We start from the raw sequence: 12,844 nt of genomic DNA on the forward strand, positions 1-12,844 counted from the left end.
TTTTTTTTTTTTTTTTTGGTAAAAATTTCAGTGGCATAGAGGGCTTAGTCTGTCTGTCTGCCCAGGAGGAAGTTTAAAACAGATTTTAAAAGGTTTGTTTAGCTACAATGAAATATTTTCCATGTTGTGCAGCTCCCCAGTGACATTTTACTTTGTTCTGTTACAGAACTAGGAACAAAAAAAAATGTAAAAACTTAATCTTTTTTAACCAGTTACCAGTAGAGGGCGCTATGTACCTTTCACATTCACCACGTGTACATTAACTTGTTTGCCAGGTATATTTTTAGTTATTCATTTACAATTCAAAATTTAGCTTAATTATACCTTTGCTTATATTAGTGGTGCAGTTTACTGTAGTAGATCTTGATAGCATTAATTTGATTTTGCAAACGAACCGCTTTTCTGTTCATCAAGGCCTTAACTTACACTGTGATATTTAGTTTTATGTTACAATTATTTTGTAATTAGGAAGTGTTTTCTCCTATTTATACATTAGATATTCTAATTATTTTATGGAAGCCAGTTATAGGCTTATAAAAACACAAACACAACTAGGATTTCCTGTTGGCATTCATTATTGGTGCAATAGTGATGTCATTAGTAATGGTATATATCATTGATATGCTCAAAATTTAAACTGTTCAGCCTTGGAAAGGGGAGGTAGCAGGTGAATGTGAGAATAATAAATCCCATTTGGGCTATGAGGGAAAATGAGGTGACTAAGGGAGTGGTGTTGAAGAAAATAGGAACTAAGAGAAGAATAAGAGACCAGCTAAGGGAAGAAGTTTTCCAGGGGCATACTCTGTTGTTGAACTGCTGTTTTTCCATCTCTGCCCTCCCAGCTGCACATGTTTCACTCCTCTGGTCCAAGTGCCCTGGTAGCATGCTAGCGTTCCCGACTCTCTCAACTGGCCTCCTGGTGGCTGACACGCTCTGTAATGACTGCTTTGGCCAGTCATTTCTGGTGGGTGGAGTTGTGAATGCTGTGGCTGAAAGGAAATAAAGAAAATAAAAGTCTGTTTGCTCTCCTGGGTTCACAAAGTTTTCCTTTGGTTTGGTGGGAGGAGGTTATCTCAAAGGGCAGACTTGATACTGGGGAGAGGTGCCGTGGGTCAGAATAGAGACTTTTGAATTCTGAGGATTGTTTGGCCGCAGTGCGATGGCAGTGTCTGACCAGGATGTTGTGACATGCTTGTATGTACATGCATACAGAGCTAGTATCATCCGGCTTGGCTTGTCTTTGATAGACCCAAACAAAAAGAGTATAATCAAATTTAAAACCTATGCCAGATAACTGACTAGGGAAGTAAGCAGATGAGTTTGGAGGTGAACTGTGTGAGGATGTAGCATGTGCTTTTTACTGATCCTGTTTCCTATCCGTTTTGTCTGGCTTACACACAAAGAAGCTCTTACGGAAATGGAAAATCTGGCTCACTAAAGGTGAAAATATGGTCCAAAGGGTAAGATGTAAATGTGGGAGTCAGAAACCCTGAGTTCTGGTCTCTGCCAGTGGCATGTACATGCGATGGGGGTTTAGTCCTCAAAATTGAAATGGTGGGTTTTTAATTGTAAAGATTAAAAAAATCCACCATTTCAATTTACAGGCTTCTGTCACTGTTACGGTGAGAGACCTAATCCTGTTTTTTTCTTGTCTCTCTGCAGAGCCTGCCTGCCTATCTCATGGCTGGGGATGGGGGGAGTGAACTGCTTCTGGGATGAGTGGCCCCTGAGTGGTGGGAGTCTTGGTCCTTCCCTCCATGGTGGCGGTACCTCCTAGGGCCGCCTGGATGAGCTGCTAGCAGGCAGGTGCTCCCCAGGGGGCACTGTCACCATGGAGGGAAGGTCCAGGGCCCACTGGCAGCTGGCCCCCGGCTGTGGGAGAGGCGGGCAGGCTTTGTGAGAAACAAAGAAAGGATCACGCCTCTTGCTACTTTTTTATTTCCTAAGCGGAGCCTGCCTGCGCGAGTTGCCCCTGGGTCCTGCAGCCCCTGAGTTGCAAGGGAACGGAGCCCACTGCCCTCCCTGGAGCTGCCAGGGCAGGGTGCTTGCTGTGGGGGGTGCTGCCTCAGCCTGCAGGCAGCACCCACCAGATCCAGCTCTTCCCCAAGCCCACGCAGGGAGCAGCGCCCGGTGGCTTCCAGTGCATGGGCTCACGGAAGAGTTGGATCCTGTGGGTGCTGCTTGTGAGCTGGGGCAGCACCTGTGCAGCTAGCACCCTGCTCTGGTGGCCCCGGGGGGCGCCGTTACTGTGGAGGGAAGGACTGGCCCCCCCTGCAGCTCAGGGACTGCACAGCCCAGTTGGAGCTTACGTGGGCAGGCTCCACGGAGGGAAAAAAAAGTGATGAGGGACCTGATTCTTGTTTTTCCCCCATGTCCACTTCTCCCAAAGCCAGGGGGTCAGCTGCTGGTGGGCCCTGAGCTGCAGGGAGCCCTGGACCTTCCCTCCATGGTGGCAGCACCGCCAGGGTCACCCAGGTGGGCTGCTAGCAGACGGGTACTTCCCAAGCTCACAGGCAGCACCCAGTCTGATCCATCTGTTCCCTGAGCCTGACCTGGGGCAGCACCTGCCTGCTAACAGCCCACCTGGGCAGCCCCAGGGGGCAGCACCACCGTGGAAGGAAAGAGTGGGGCTTTCCACAATTCAGGGTCTGCTTGGCCCACTGGCAGCTTGCATATGGCTGTGGGAGACATGGGCAAGCTCCACGGGGGGAAAAATAAAAAGGGATTGGGCCTCTCACTGCTTCTGTCCTCAGCCCACCTCTCCCACAGTTGGGGAGCAAGCTGTCAAAGGCTGCAACATTACAAAAGCTACATTGCAAACTAAACTACATGTGGATGTGGTTTAGTTTGCAATGTAGCAAACTCATTTAAATTGTACAAACCCCCTCTGCATGTGTACAAAAACAGCCAATTTTCATCACATGTACAAGCAGTCTGCCTTCCTACAGAATTTCTATGTGACCTCAGGCAATTCATTCAGTCTGTATATGCTTCCCTTTCCTTTCTGTAAATAGTAGTACTAAGAATTCCCTATTCATAGATTGTAAGGCCAGAAGGGACCTTGGAAGATCATCGGGCCCCGCCCCCCTGCACCAAACAGGAAAGACAACTGGGTCAAGTGACGCCAGCAAGGTGACCACCCAGTCTCCTCTTGAAGATTTTCAGGGTAGGCGATTGCACCACCTCTGGAGGGAACTTATTCCACAGTCTGGACACCCTAGCTATGAAGAAACTTTTGCTAACATTGAGCCTGAAACTGTCTTCCAGGAGTTTGTGACCATGGCTCCTGGTTTCCCCAAGGATGCCCTGGTGAACAGTTGTTCACTGAGCCCCTGATGTATACCCATGATGTAGCAGTGAGCTGTCACCAGGTCCCCTCTCAGCCTTCTCTTCTTCAGGCTGAAGAATCCCAGGTCCCTCAGCCTTACCTCATATGACTTGCTGTGCACGTCTCTGATCATATGGGTGATTCTTCTCTGGACTCTCTCAAGATTTTCCATGTCCTTGTTGAAGTGTGACACCCAGAATTGGACACAGTACTCCAGCTGCAGTCTCACCAATGCTGAGTAAAGCAGAAGAATCACTTCCTTGGTTGTGCTTGAGATGCATTGGTTCATGTATGCCAGAGTATTGTTTGCCCTGCTAGCTACAGCATCACACTGACGGATCATGTTCATACTATGGTCTGTTATTACCCCTAGGTCTTTTTCAGCCATGGTGCTAGTCAGTTTGGCAGCAACAAGCCTATAAGTATGTTGGGGATTGTTGGTCCCCAGATGGAGCACTTTACACTTCTCAATGTTGAACTTCATCTGGTTCTGATCTGCCCAACTTGCTAGCCTGTCTAGGTCCGCCTGTATCTGTAGCCTATCTTCAAGTGTGACCATACTCTCTCATAACTTGGTGTTGTCTGTGAACTTGGCCAATGAGCTCTTCACTCCTACATCTAAATCATTGATAAAGATGTTGAAAAGAACTGCACCAAGCATGGACCCCTTCTCACCAGGATGATACAGATCCATTCATTAGAACTCTCTGAGTCCTACCTCACAGCCAGCTTCCTACCCACCTAACTGTTGAGCAGTTAATCCTCCAATTTTCCCATGAGAATATCATGGGATACTGAATCAAAGACCTTTTGGAAGTCTAGATATATAATGTCGACCTTCTCTCTCTCTTTTCCAGGTAGCGAGTTACCTGGTTGTAAAAGAAGATGAGATTGATAAGACATGCCCATGATGAAGCCATGCTGGCTGTCGTTCAGAATCCTACCTTCTGCAAGTGTATCACACATAGACTCCTTGATGAATTTTTCCAGGATTTTACCTGGGATAAAAATTAGGCTAATTGACCTATAGTTGCCCGGGTCCTCTCTCCTCCCCTTCTTGAAGATGAGCACTACAATGGCCCTCTTTCAGTCTTCAGGGACTTCCCCCGAGTGCCATGAGTTTTGGAAGAGTTTTGCCAGAGGTCCCACGATGACTTCGGCCAGCTCCTTCAGCACTCTTGGGTGAAGTTCATCCAATCTTGCTGACTTATAAATGCCTAACTTTTCTAACTGATCATGCACCAGCTCAGCATCAACAGTAGGAAGGCAGTCATTCCCACCATGCCCATTCTGAACCTTATCTAGCATGATTTTCCCCTTAATCTGGTGAAATACCAAAGCAAAGTAGTTGTTCAGGAGTTCAGTTTTCTCCTGAGTGTCAGTAACCAGCTGTCCTGAGTTGTTAAGCAGTGGTCCCACACTTCCACTTGTTTTCCTTCTGTTCCCTACATACCTAAAGAAGGACTTCTTATTGTCCTTGATATTCCCATTGCTAGCTTAAATTCAGTCACCACCTTAGCCTTTCTAATCTTCTCCCTACAAATGCGGACCAGTGTTGTATAGTCCTCCTTGGAAACTATCCCAAGCTTCCACTTTCTGTATTCCTCTTTCTTCTTTTTCAAGAGGACCATGATATCCCTATTAAGCCAAGACGGCTTACCAGCAGCCCTTCGGCTACCTTTCCTCCGCACAGGAATGGTTTTCTTTTGTGCTTTGAGGATTGTGTCCTTGAGGAATGACCACTCTTCATGTGCTCCTTTTACCTTTGGTCCCTGGACCCTCAGTGCTTCCATTACTATTGCTCTGAACCTGTTGAAATTCATTTAAGTCCAAAACTCCATCCCTGATAGCTGATTTGCCTGTCTTGCTTTGGGCACACATCTACACATGCACATGCTAAGGTGTATTAACAGTGTGTGGACTGACTTGAGACTAAAGTTAGTCCCAAGTCAGTCAACATACACAGCGTTAATGCGCCTTAGTGCATGTACATGTGCATTAAGGCTTTTTAGCTATTCATGCAAATAGCCTAAAATCGCCATATTTAGGGTACATTAAAAGCAAACTTGTAGACCCATGCCATTAATACACTTTTAAAATGGCTAATATGCCTTAAATCAGCACATGTAGATACATCCAAAGAGTTGCATCTCTGTGCCATTTAATCCTTGACTTCCCTACTGAGACTACCAGCTATAACACCTATTATGATAATGGATGAAGATAACGTTTTTCTATTTAGAATTGTAAAGCAGCTTTTGGATAATTAGTAACTACTCTGGACCACTAGGACCTAGGATAGATTTTGTCAGATGGGATGGAAGGTTCCATGTTCTGTTGCCAGTTCTGTGAGCCAATAGTCCTCCTAAATTGTTTTAAGTGTTCTTAACCTCACTTTTTCTAAATCCATTCCATTCTTTTTATCCCTATTGCACAGTGAAATACAATTCAGCTCCTCTAGTACTACCACTTCAGAGAGTCAGGAACCATCTTCAGGTGATCAAGCAGCAAGTGCACTCCAACAGCAGCTTCTACTGATGATGGCTCGAAGAACCCTTTCAGAAACGCCCAGGGTATATATAATATTTAATTTTCTAGAATTTTAATGAATCATGTTCCATTAATATGTGGCAGAAAAGAACACCTGCTGTTGATGCAGTTGCACTAATTCTTTTGTATTGATTAGTTTAGTACCGCTCTACTGAGTTTTTTTAATGCTTATTATGAACACAGTTCTGCTATTGGTTCTCACACACAGTAATATCTTCTTATATTCGGTATCCCTTTCACTTCAAAGGTGTTTTTTGCAGAATAAGGGATCATTTTTTGAGCCAGGGTGGTGAAACTGTAGCCTAACAGAGCTTTTTTAGTAGGGTAAAAACGACAGTTTTGCCACAGTAATTTTATTTTTCTTTTATAGCATTTAAGGATTACTGTGCATCTAATGCTGCCAAGCATTTGTGTAAGACCCATGTTAGCTGTTCAAAGAGAATACCAGTGTATAAACAGTCAGTTTCATATCCTGAAACTTACTTAAGTTTGAATAAAAGAGGGCACCACTCTGGGGATCTTATGCACATTTCCCAAGTTTAGTAGTATGACAGATTTACTATTTAGATTTATATGGGCATTTAAGCCTAAAATATTAAGTCAGTCACCACTTACCTGAAGTGCGCAGAAATACTTTTTGGTCTTGGATATTTTTTGTGAAATGTCAGGACAGTCCCAAGTCCCAAAAGCTGGAGTTGCCCACTGCTTAACAGAATAAGGCCTTTCGAGCTAATGTATTTTGTAATAGGACAATAACATAGTTTTGCAGTGTGTGTAAATCTGAGGCCTGTGTGACTCTCTTTGGGCTATCTTTAAGAATCTGGACTCTTCCGCATCACAGGGTTTCGCCTCAACTTTTCCAAATGCCTATTTCTAGTTTAATGTTTGTATTAATAATTCAAAGCATCAATTATTTTTTTACTTAGTTTTTTAATAGGATCTAGGAGCTGATAGCCTTCAGTATGGGAAGGTGACTGTTTTCAACTTTAAACTATGCTTTTGCCTATATTTGTAATAAATGCATATAAAATTATTATTTGGATTTGTAAAGAGACTTCTATACTAGGGCTTGAATTCTTTACACAAATATTTAATCCTTTAAAAAGCCTGTGACCTTGGGTACTATTTTTCACCTTTATTTTAGCTACAAGAAACTGATGGATTAAGAGTTGAATTGTTTAGTCCAAGATGGTACTGCACGTTTAAGGCAGTCAGGCAGAGATCTCCCTTCTTTTTGTACTTCTATTCTTGTGATGAAAAAGTGAAATCATGATGCTATGAAAGTCTGGGGGAGTTTTGCTGTTGACTTCAGTGAAGCTAGAATGTAACTCAGTGCCTCAGACATTAATATAAATTACTTAGGTAGTGTTTCCTTCATTTTGTGGATAAATGAACAAAAACACATGACTTCTTTAAGGCTACACAGCTGGTTGGGGACAGAACTCTAAATAAAATGTGAAAGTCCAGATCTAAGCATGAACCCTGCAAACCTGTGTGGACATGCTGAACTTATATGCGTAATTCTCCAGAAATCAATGAGGCTACTCACAGGCTTAAAAGTAGGCACACACTGAAAGGATTGCAGGATCCTAGGATCTATTTAGATGGTAAAACTCTTCCTCTGCTACCTCTGCCCATTTAGAACTCCTTTTTCTTCTAATAAAAACCAAATTAGAAAAGTAATAGAGTTCAAAATACGGGTTTTTAAAATAAAAATTGAATTGGAGTGTTGTTGTAGCTCTTATTGTCCAGGAAATATGCAAAAAACAAGGACTTTTTTGGTGATATCTTTTGGACACAAACCATACAGTTGGTCCAATAGAAGATATCACTAAAATAACCCCCAAACCCCTTGCTTCTCTCATGAAACCTCTCAGTGCAGACATAATTAAAATGAAAGGGTTCTTAGAAACTCACAGATGCAGTAGTCTACAAGTGTGAGTATTTAACTTTAGCTTTTTCTCTTCTATCTAAATTCAGGATTTGGGGTTTATCAAGATTGGAGAGGCTTGTATCTGATGGTATTTATACATTTACACCAAAGATGTCAAACATGGCCCACAGGCCAGCTCTGGACCATGAAGGTTGGTCATCCAGCCCTATAGGGCTTCTCATGGACTAGACCACTTACATCTGCAGTCCAAACATGGCACATGAAACTTATTGCTGCAGCTATCAAAACCTCTGTGGCAGCAATTTTATTTCCTGTGGTTTCAGAGTGGCTTTGGAATCCAGGGAATTAACTCTGCTTATCTTTTCTCCCCAGTCCTCCTCAGCCTGCTGTCAAAAGTGGTGGTTTTAGTTGCCCCGGTGACTAAAACCAGTAGCAGTGGGGAAGGGAAGGAAAATGGCAGCAGTATGAACTCCCTGAGTTCCAGAGCTGTGCTGAAATAGCACTTTCAGCAGCCTTAGGGATTAGCACTCTGGCTGCCCACAGGTTATGTATCTTGCAGAGCCAAACAGGTTTGACACCTATGATTTACATGAACTTGATGTGATTTTTTTTTCTCTGTTTTACTATTAAACTTAGTTCAGTTAAGAATCTTGTGCACCTATACATATGCAGTGAGGCTTAAAATTAATCGAGTCGCCTGGAGTGTGGTAATTACAAGGGCTGTGCGAAAGGAGGGAGAATCTTTTGAATTTATGCTCCACATGCCTCAAGTTTCCCCTAGAGCCAGGTCTCCTTCCCCAGAAGGCACTTCAGAGGAGGATGTGGTAGAGGGTACGGAGGCAAGTGGCTCAGTTGAGTCCTCTACTCCTGTTGCTGTGCCTTTGCCTGCTGAGGAAGGGGAAAAGGTAGCATCTCAACATGCACCTGCACCCCAGAAGCAAGTGGGTAATGTGGGTTCATTTTGAGGTGGCAGATGATCCCATATATGCTATCTGCCTGCACTGCTAAGCCAAAACCAGCCAGGGCAAGGAAACGAAACCCATAAGCACCACAGGGATGCTGATGCATTTCTGCAGGCATCACCCCCTTGCTCTTGCTCCTCCTCAGCCTGGCACCAGTGGGAGCGTGCCCAAAAATAAGTCCCCCTCTCACTCCAAAGCCCCCGTCCCCCCAAAGCAGAAGCAGGCCATCCTGGAACAGTGGGAGAAAGGCAGACAGAAAGGGGGGCAAGTTACAAGGGCGAGCGAGATCACCCAGAGCATTCAGGCAATGCTTGCTGTGGATGGCTAGCCTTTCTCCTTCATTGAGCAGCCAGGGTTCAGGCAGCTCATGGTGCTCATGGCTTCTTCATACCAGGTGCCCACATGCACCACCTTCAGTAGGGCAGTGGTTCCCTCCCTGTATAAGGTATACAGGGAGTACTTGAGGGAGGAGCTGCACAAGGCAGGTCCACAGGTGGCCTTACACTTTACCTGGGACATCTGGAGCAGCCAGGCTGGAGATCACGCCTACCTCTCCCTCACAGGGCACTGGTGAGACCAGTCAGGTTGTCGGTGGGCTCTCCTTTGGACAAGTGCAACAGAGATCATGGGGGCCATGAACTGCTTCATGCAGGGTGGCTCATTGGACAGGGCGAGCTCACCCACGAGTTCATGATCACCAGCAATGGGGCCAGTATAGCCAAGGTGGTCTGTGATACCAACTTTGTTGGCATCTGCTGTATGGCACACAAATTCCACCTCACTGTCAGGGGGACAGGGCTGCACCACCAGCAAGCTCATTTCAAAATGCAGGAAGGTGGCAGACTACTTCCACTGGAGCATTAAGGGGGCAAGATGCTGCAGGACAAACAGGCAGAGCTGAACATTCCACAGCACAGAATCATCCAGGACATGGAGACTCGGTGGAACTCCACATACCTGATGCTCGAGAGGCTGGTGGAGCAACAGAAGGCCATCCATGAAATGGCCTTGTTCGGGGAGACTGGGATCAGTGGCTCCCTTAACAGAGCTCAGTGGGATACCATCTCCCAGATCTTAGTGGTCCTCAAGTCCTTCCTCAAAGTCACTGGGACCCTCAGTGCTGGCGATGCCCTCTTTAGCCAGGTGATCCTCATAATGAGGGAACTTCAAATGGAGAAGTTGCAGGGGATCAATGTTCCTGGCTGGGGCAAGCTGCTGTCACCAGATGTGCAAGCACTGTTGAGGTGGCTGAAGAAGAGCATCAGGAAATGGCTTGATCTCTTGTGGTCCAGTATGGTCCATGTGCTGGCTGCCATGTGTGGGCCAAGTGCATGGCTTATATGGTGGAGTCCAGAGGCACCAAACCCCACCATCAGGCAGGTAGTGCTCAGGCCTTGATGGCTGCCTATCTCACTGAGGATATAGAGCTGCTGCTGTGTGACCCCTTGGCCTACTGGACAAGCCACAGCTAGATATGGCCAGATCTGGCCATGGTTGCCTGGGAGCACCTGTCCTGTCCACCAACCAGTGTTCCAAGTGAGAGAGTTTTCGGCTTTGCTGGTGATGTAGTGATACCCCACCTTGGGTCCGGTTTGGTGGAGCACCTGCTGTTTCTCAAGGTGAACCTCCCACTGCTGGGGATCCCCAAGCTCTAGGTACAGATGGAGTGAGTGCTACCCTTCTCACTCCATCCACTTACTGTTTTTTCAAATATTTAAAACCATTTAATGCCCTGCTCCCAGAGCTGGAGGTGGCATTCACTGCATCACCAGCCAGCATGGGAAGAACATGTCCCTGCTGAGCTCCTGTGTCAGGATGAACTTGGAGGTATGGGCTGGGGCTGTGGGGAAGGAAGAGACCCCAGGTCCTGGGCATGACCACTAAAATGGCACTATGCCAGGACCAGGAGGCCTGATGGAATTGTTGGTGGTGTGGCAGCCCCAGGAAATGCCAGGACTGAGGATCATCTCCCTGGTGAAAGGTGGGTAGGAGGCGCCCTAACCTTCAGCTGCCACACGCATACACACAGGCCTGGCTGGGGAAAGCTCAGACCCATTACGTCCGTGATAGGCCTGAGGCTTGCTGGTTGCTGTGGAGTTATGAGGCTCCAAGTGAGCTCAGCTTAGCTGCCTGGGGTGCTAGCTTTCGGGTTGAAAAACCCTTTGTCAGGCTTAGGAAGCACCTGCAGTTGGTGTGTGTGCTGTTCCTGGATGGAAGGAATAGTAAACAAGCCAGAGGCTGGCATGCAATGCAGGCAAGGAAGCCAGTCAGTGAAAATAGAAATAGAGACGTCAAGGGGTGAGGTACAGGCTGGGGTAGGGAGGAACGGGTGTGCAGGTAAAAGTCGAGAGGTACCTAGGGAGTCAAATGTGCAGCAGGTTGTAGTGTGTCATAATTCCAATGTCTATATTGAGTCCATGAGTTTCTGTACATAGGAGGTTGATGAAGTGCAGTTCATAGGTTTGTCTGTGAAAAGTGATTTGTAAATTCCATTTAAGGATCAGGTCTGAGGGATTGGAGACAGGCGGTGTGCACTCATTCTGGTGTGCAGTTATTGCTTCGTGTCTCCTATGTATTTTCCATCTGGAAACTTGGTGCCCTGATGGAGATATCTATTTTACTGTGAAGATATTTTCATACTGGAGATATTGTTGGCAGGTTTTGCATGTCTTGGCATGGCATGGCCTGGATCCATTTGGTGTGTTTTGAGCTGTAGGAAGTTGGCTTCTGGTGATGAGGTTAGCGAGGTTTAGTGCTTGTTTGAATTTACAAACCACTTTTCACACAGGAGCCTATGAACTGCATTTCATCAATCTCCTAGGTGCAGAAACTCATAGGCTCAATATAGACAGTGGAATTTTGGCACACTACAACCTGACTCCCCAGGTATCTCTAAGAGCCGCACTGATTAAAGCACCTCATTCCTGGAAATGTTTATGCATGCATAAACACCCCTTGTGATCTGAGACACATACCTTATCTGTCTTCGGGGATATTACCCCTGAGACATCCAAAAAGAGGTAAATAGTCCTGCAGCCTGTGATGAGAGGTAGCAGACAAAGTGTCCAGATTGTAAACAGTGCTTTGTATGTCAAAGATTAGAATTTTGTCCCATGAGGTGTGCTCTAATTGGCCTAACACTTGAGAAGAGTCTAAAATCTACAGACAAGAGATGGAGTCAGAACAATTAGACACATTGTGATATGTTAAGTAATAAGTAAGTAATATGTTAAAAGGAGTATTAAAATATTATCAAAAGGTTTTTTACATGACTGGTAAAACTCCTGACTATGTGCAAGAAATGAGGTTAATGCCTCATGTTTTTTATTCTTAAAATGAAGAAAACAAATTCTTGCTACTACTCATTTTATGAAGATATTGATAAGAATATTTTCATGCAAATTTTTGCCTCTTAGAAAAACGCACTTTATTAGCAATAGTATGTTCATATGAAATTGTGTGTGTGTGTGTACGTCTGTGTGGCTGGTTTGTTTTTGTTTTAAAGCATCTGAGTCAGGACCTCGAGGACTCTTCATGTTCTTCAGCACAACGAAAATTTAACAGGCAGTTTTACAAATTCATTATATTTCCTGGGAAGTGGATTAAAGTCTGGTATGATCGACTAACCTTATTGGCTTTGCTGGACCGGTAAGCTTCCTCCATTTTCTCCACTTGCTTATTTTTATGCATGTAATGAACTGTGGCTTGAATTGCCCCTTAGGGCACTGACAGAAGTGCAGCTTCCTGGTCTAATGGAAAGTGACATGAATTACTTGACTCCTCCCAACCCAACAAATGTTAACGGTTGGGTCTGCAGGTTTGGGGATTGAACCCCATACAGGGACAGACGGGTTTTCTTCAGCCTCTTCCAGCCCCCAGTGCTGCCTTGGCATGGGAGGGGGAGGTGGAAGGGGAGGGAGGTCCATTTTGGGGTTTTCCCAGTCTGCGCTGCAATTGGGGTGGGTGGATTGGACAGCCACCCCAGGGTGGCTCCACTTCACCAGTCCCACCCTTCAGCTTCAGCTTCATAGTTTCATAGTTTATAGTTTCTAGGGTCGGAAGGGACCTGAGCAGGTCATCTAGTCCGACCCCCTGGCAGGAAAGAGTACT

At 45.5% G+C, this 12,844-nt stretch overlaps 1 protein-coding gene across 1 annotated transcript in view; it reads left to right on the forward strand.

Moving 5' to 3' along the window:
- The window catches only part of PCNX2 (pecanex homolog 2 (Drosophila)), a 258,890-nt gene that overhangs the window by 56,833 nt on the left and 189,213 nt on the right, over positions 1-12,844 (forward strand). Inside the window, 2 exon segments of the mRNA XM_019549852.1 lie at positions 5,766-5,901; positions 12,240-12,382. Of these exon segments, the coding sequence (XP_019405397.1) occupies positions 5,766-5,901; positions 12,240-12,382 (279 nt within the window).

Source organism: Crocodylus porosus, unplaced genomic scaffold, assembly GCF_001723895.1.
Source record: "Crocodylus porosus isolate Cpor-Errol unplaced genomic scaffold, CroPor_comp1, whole genome shotgun sequence".
Lineage (NCBI taxonomy): Eukaryota > Metazoa > Chordata > Crocodylia > Crocodylidae > Crocodylus > Crocodylus porosus.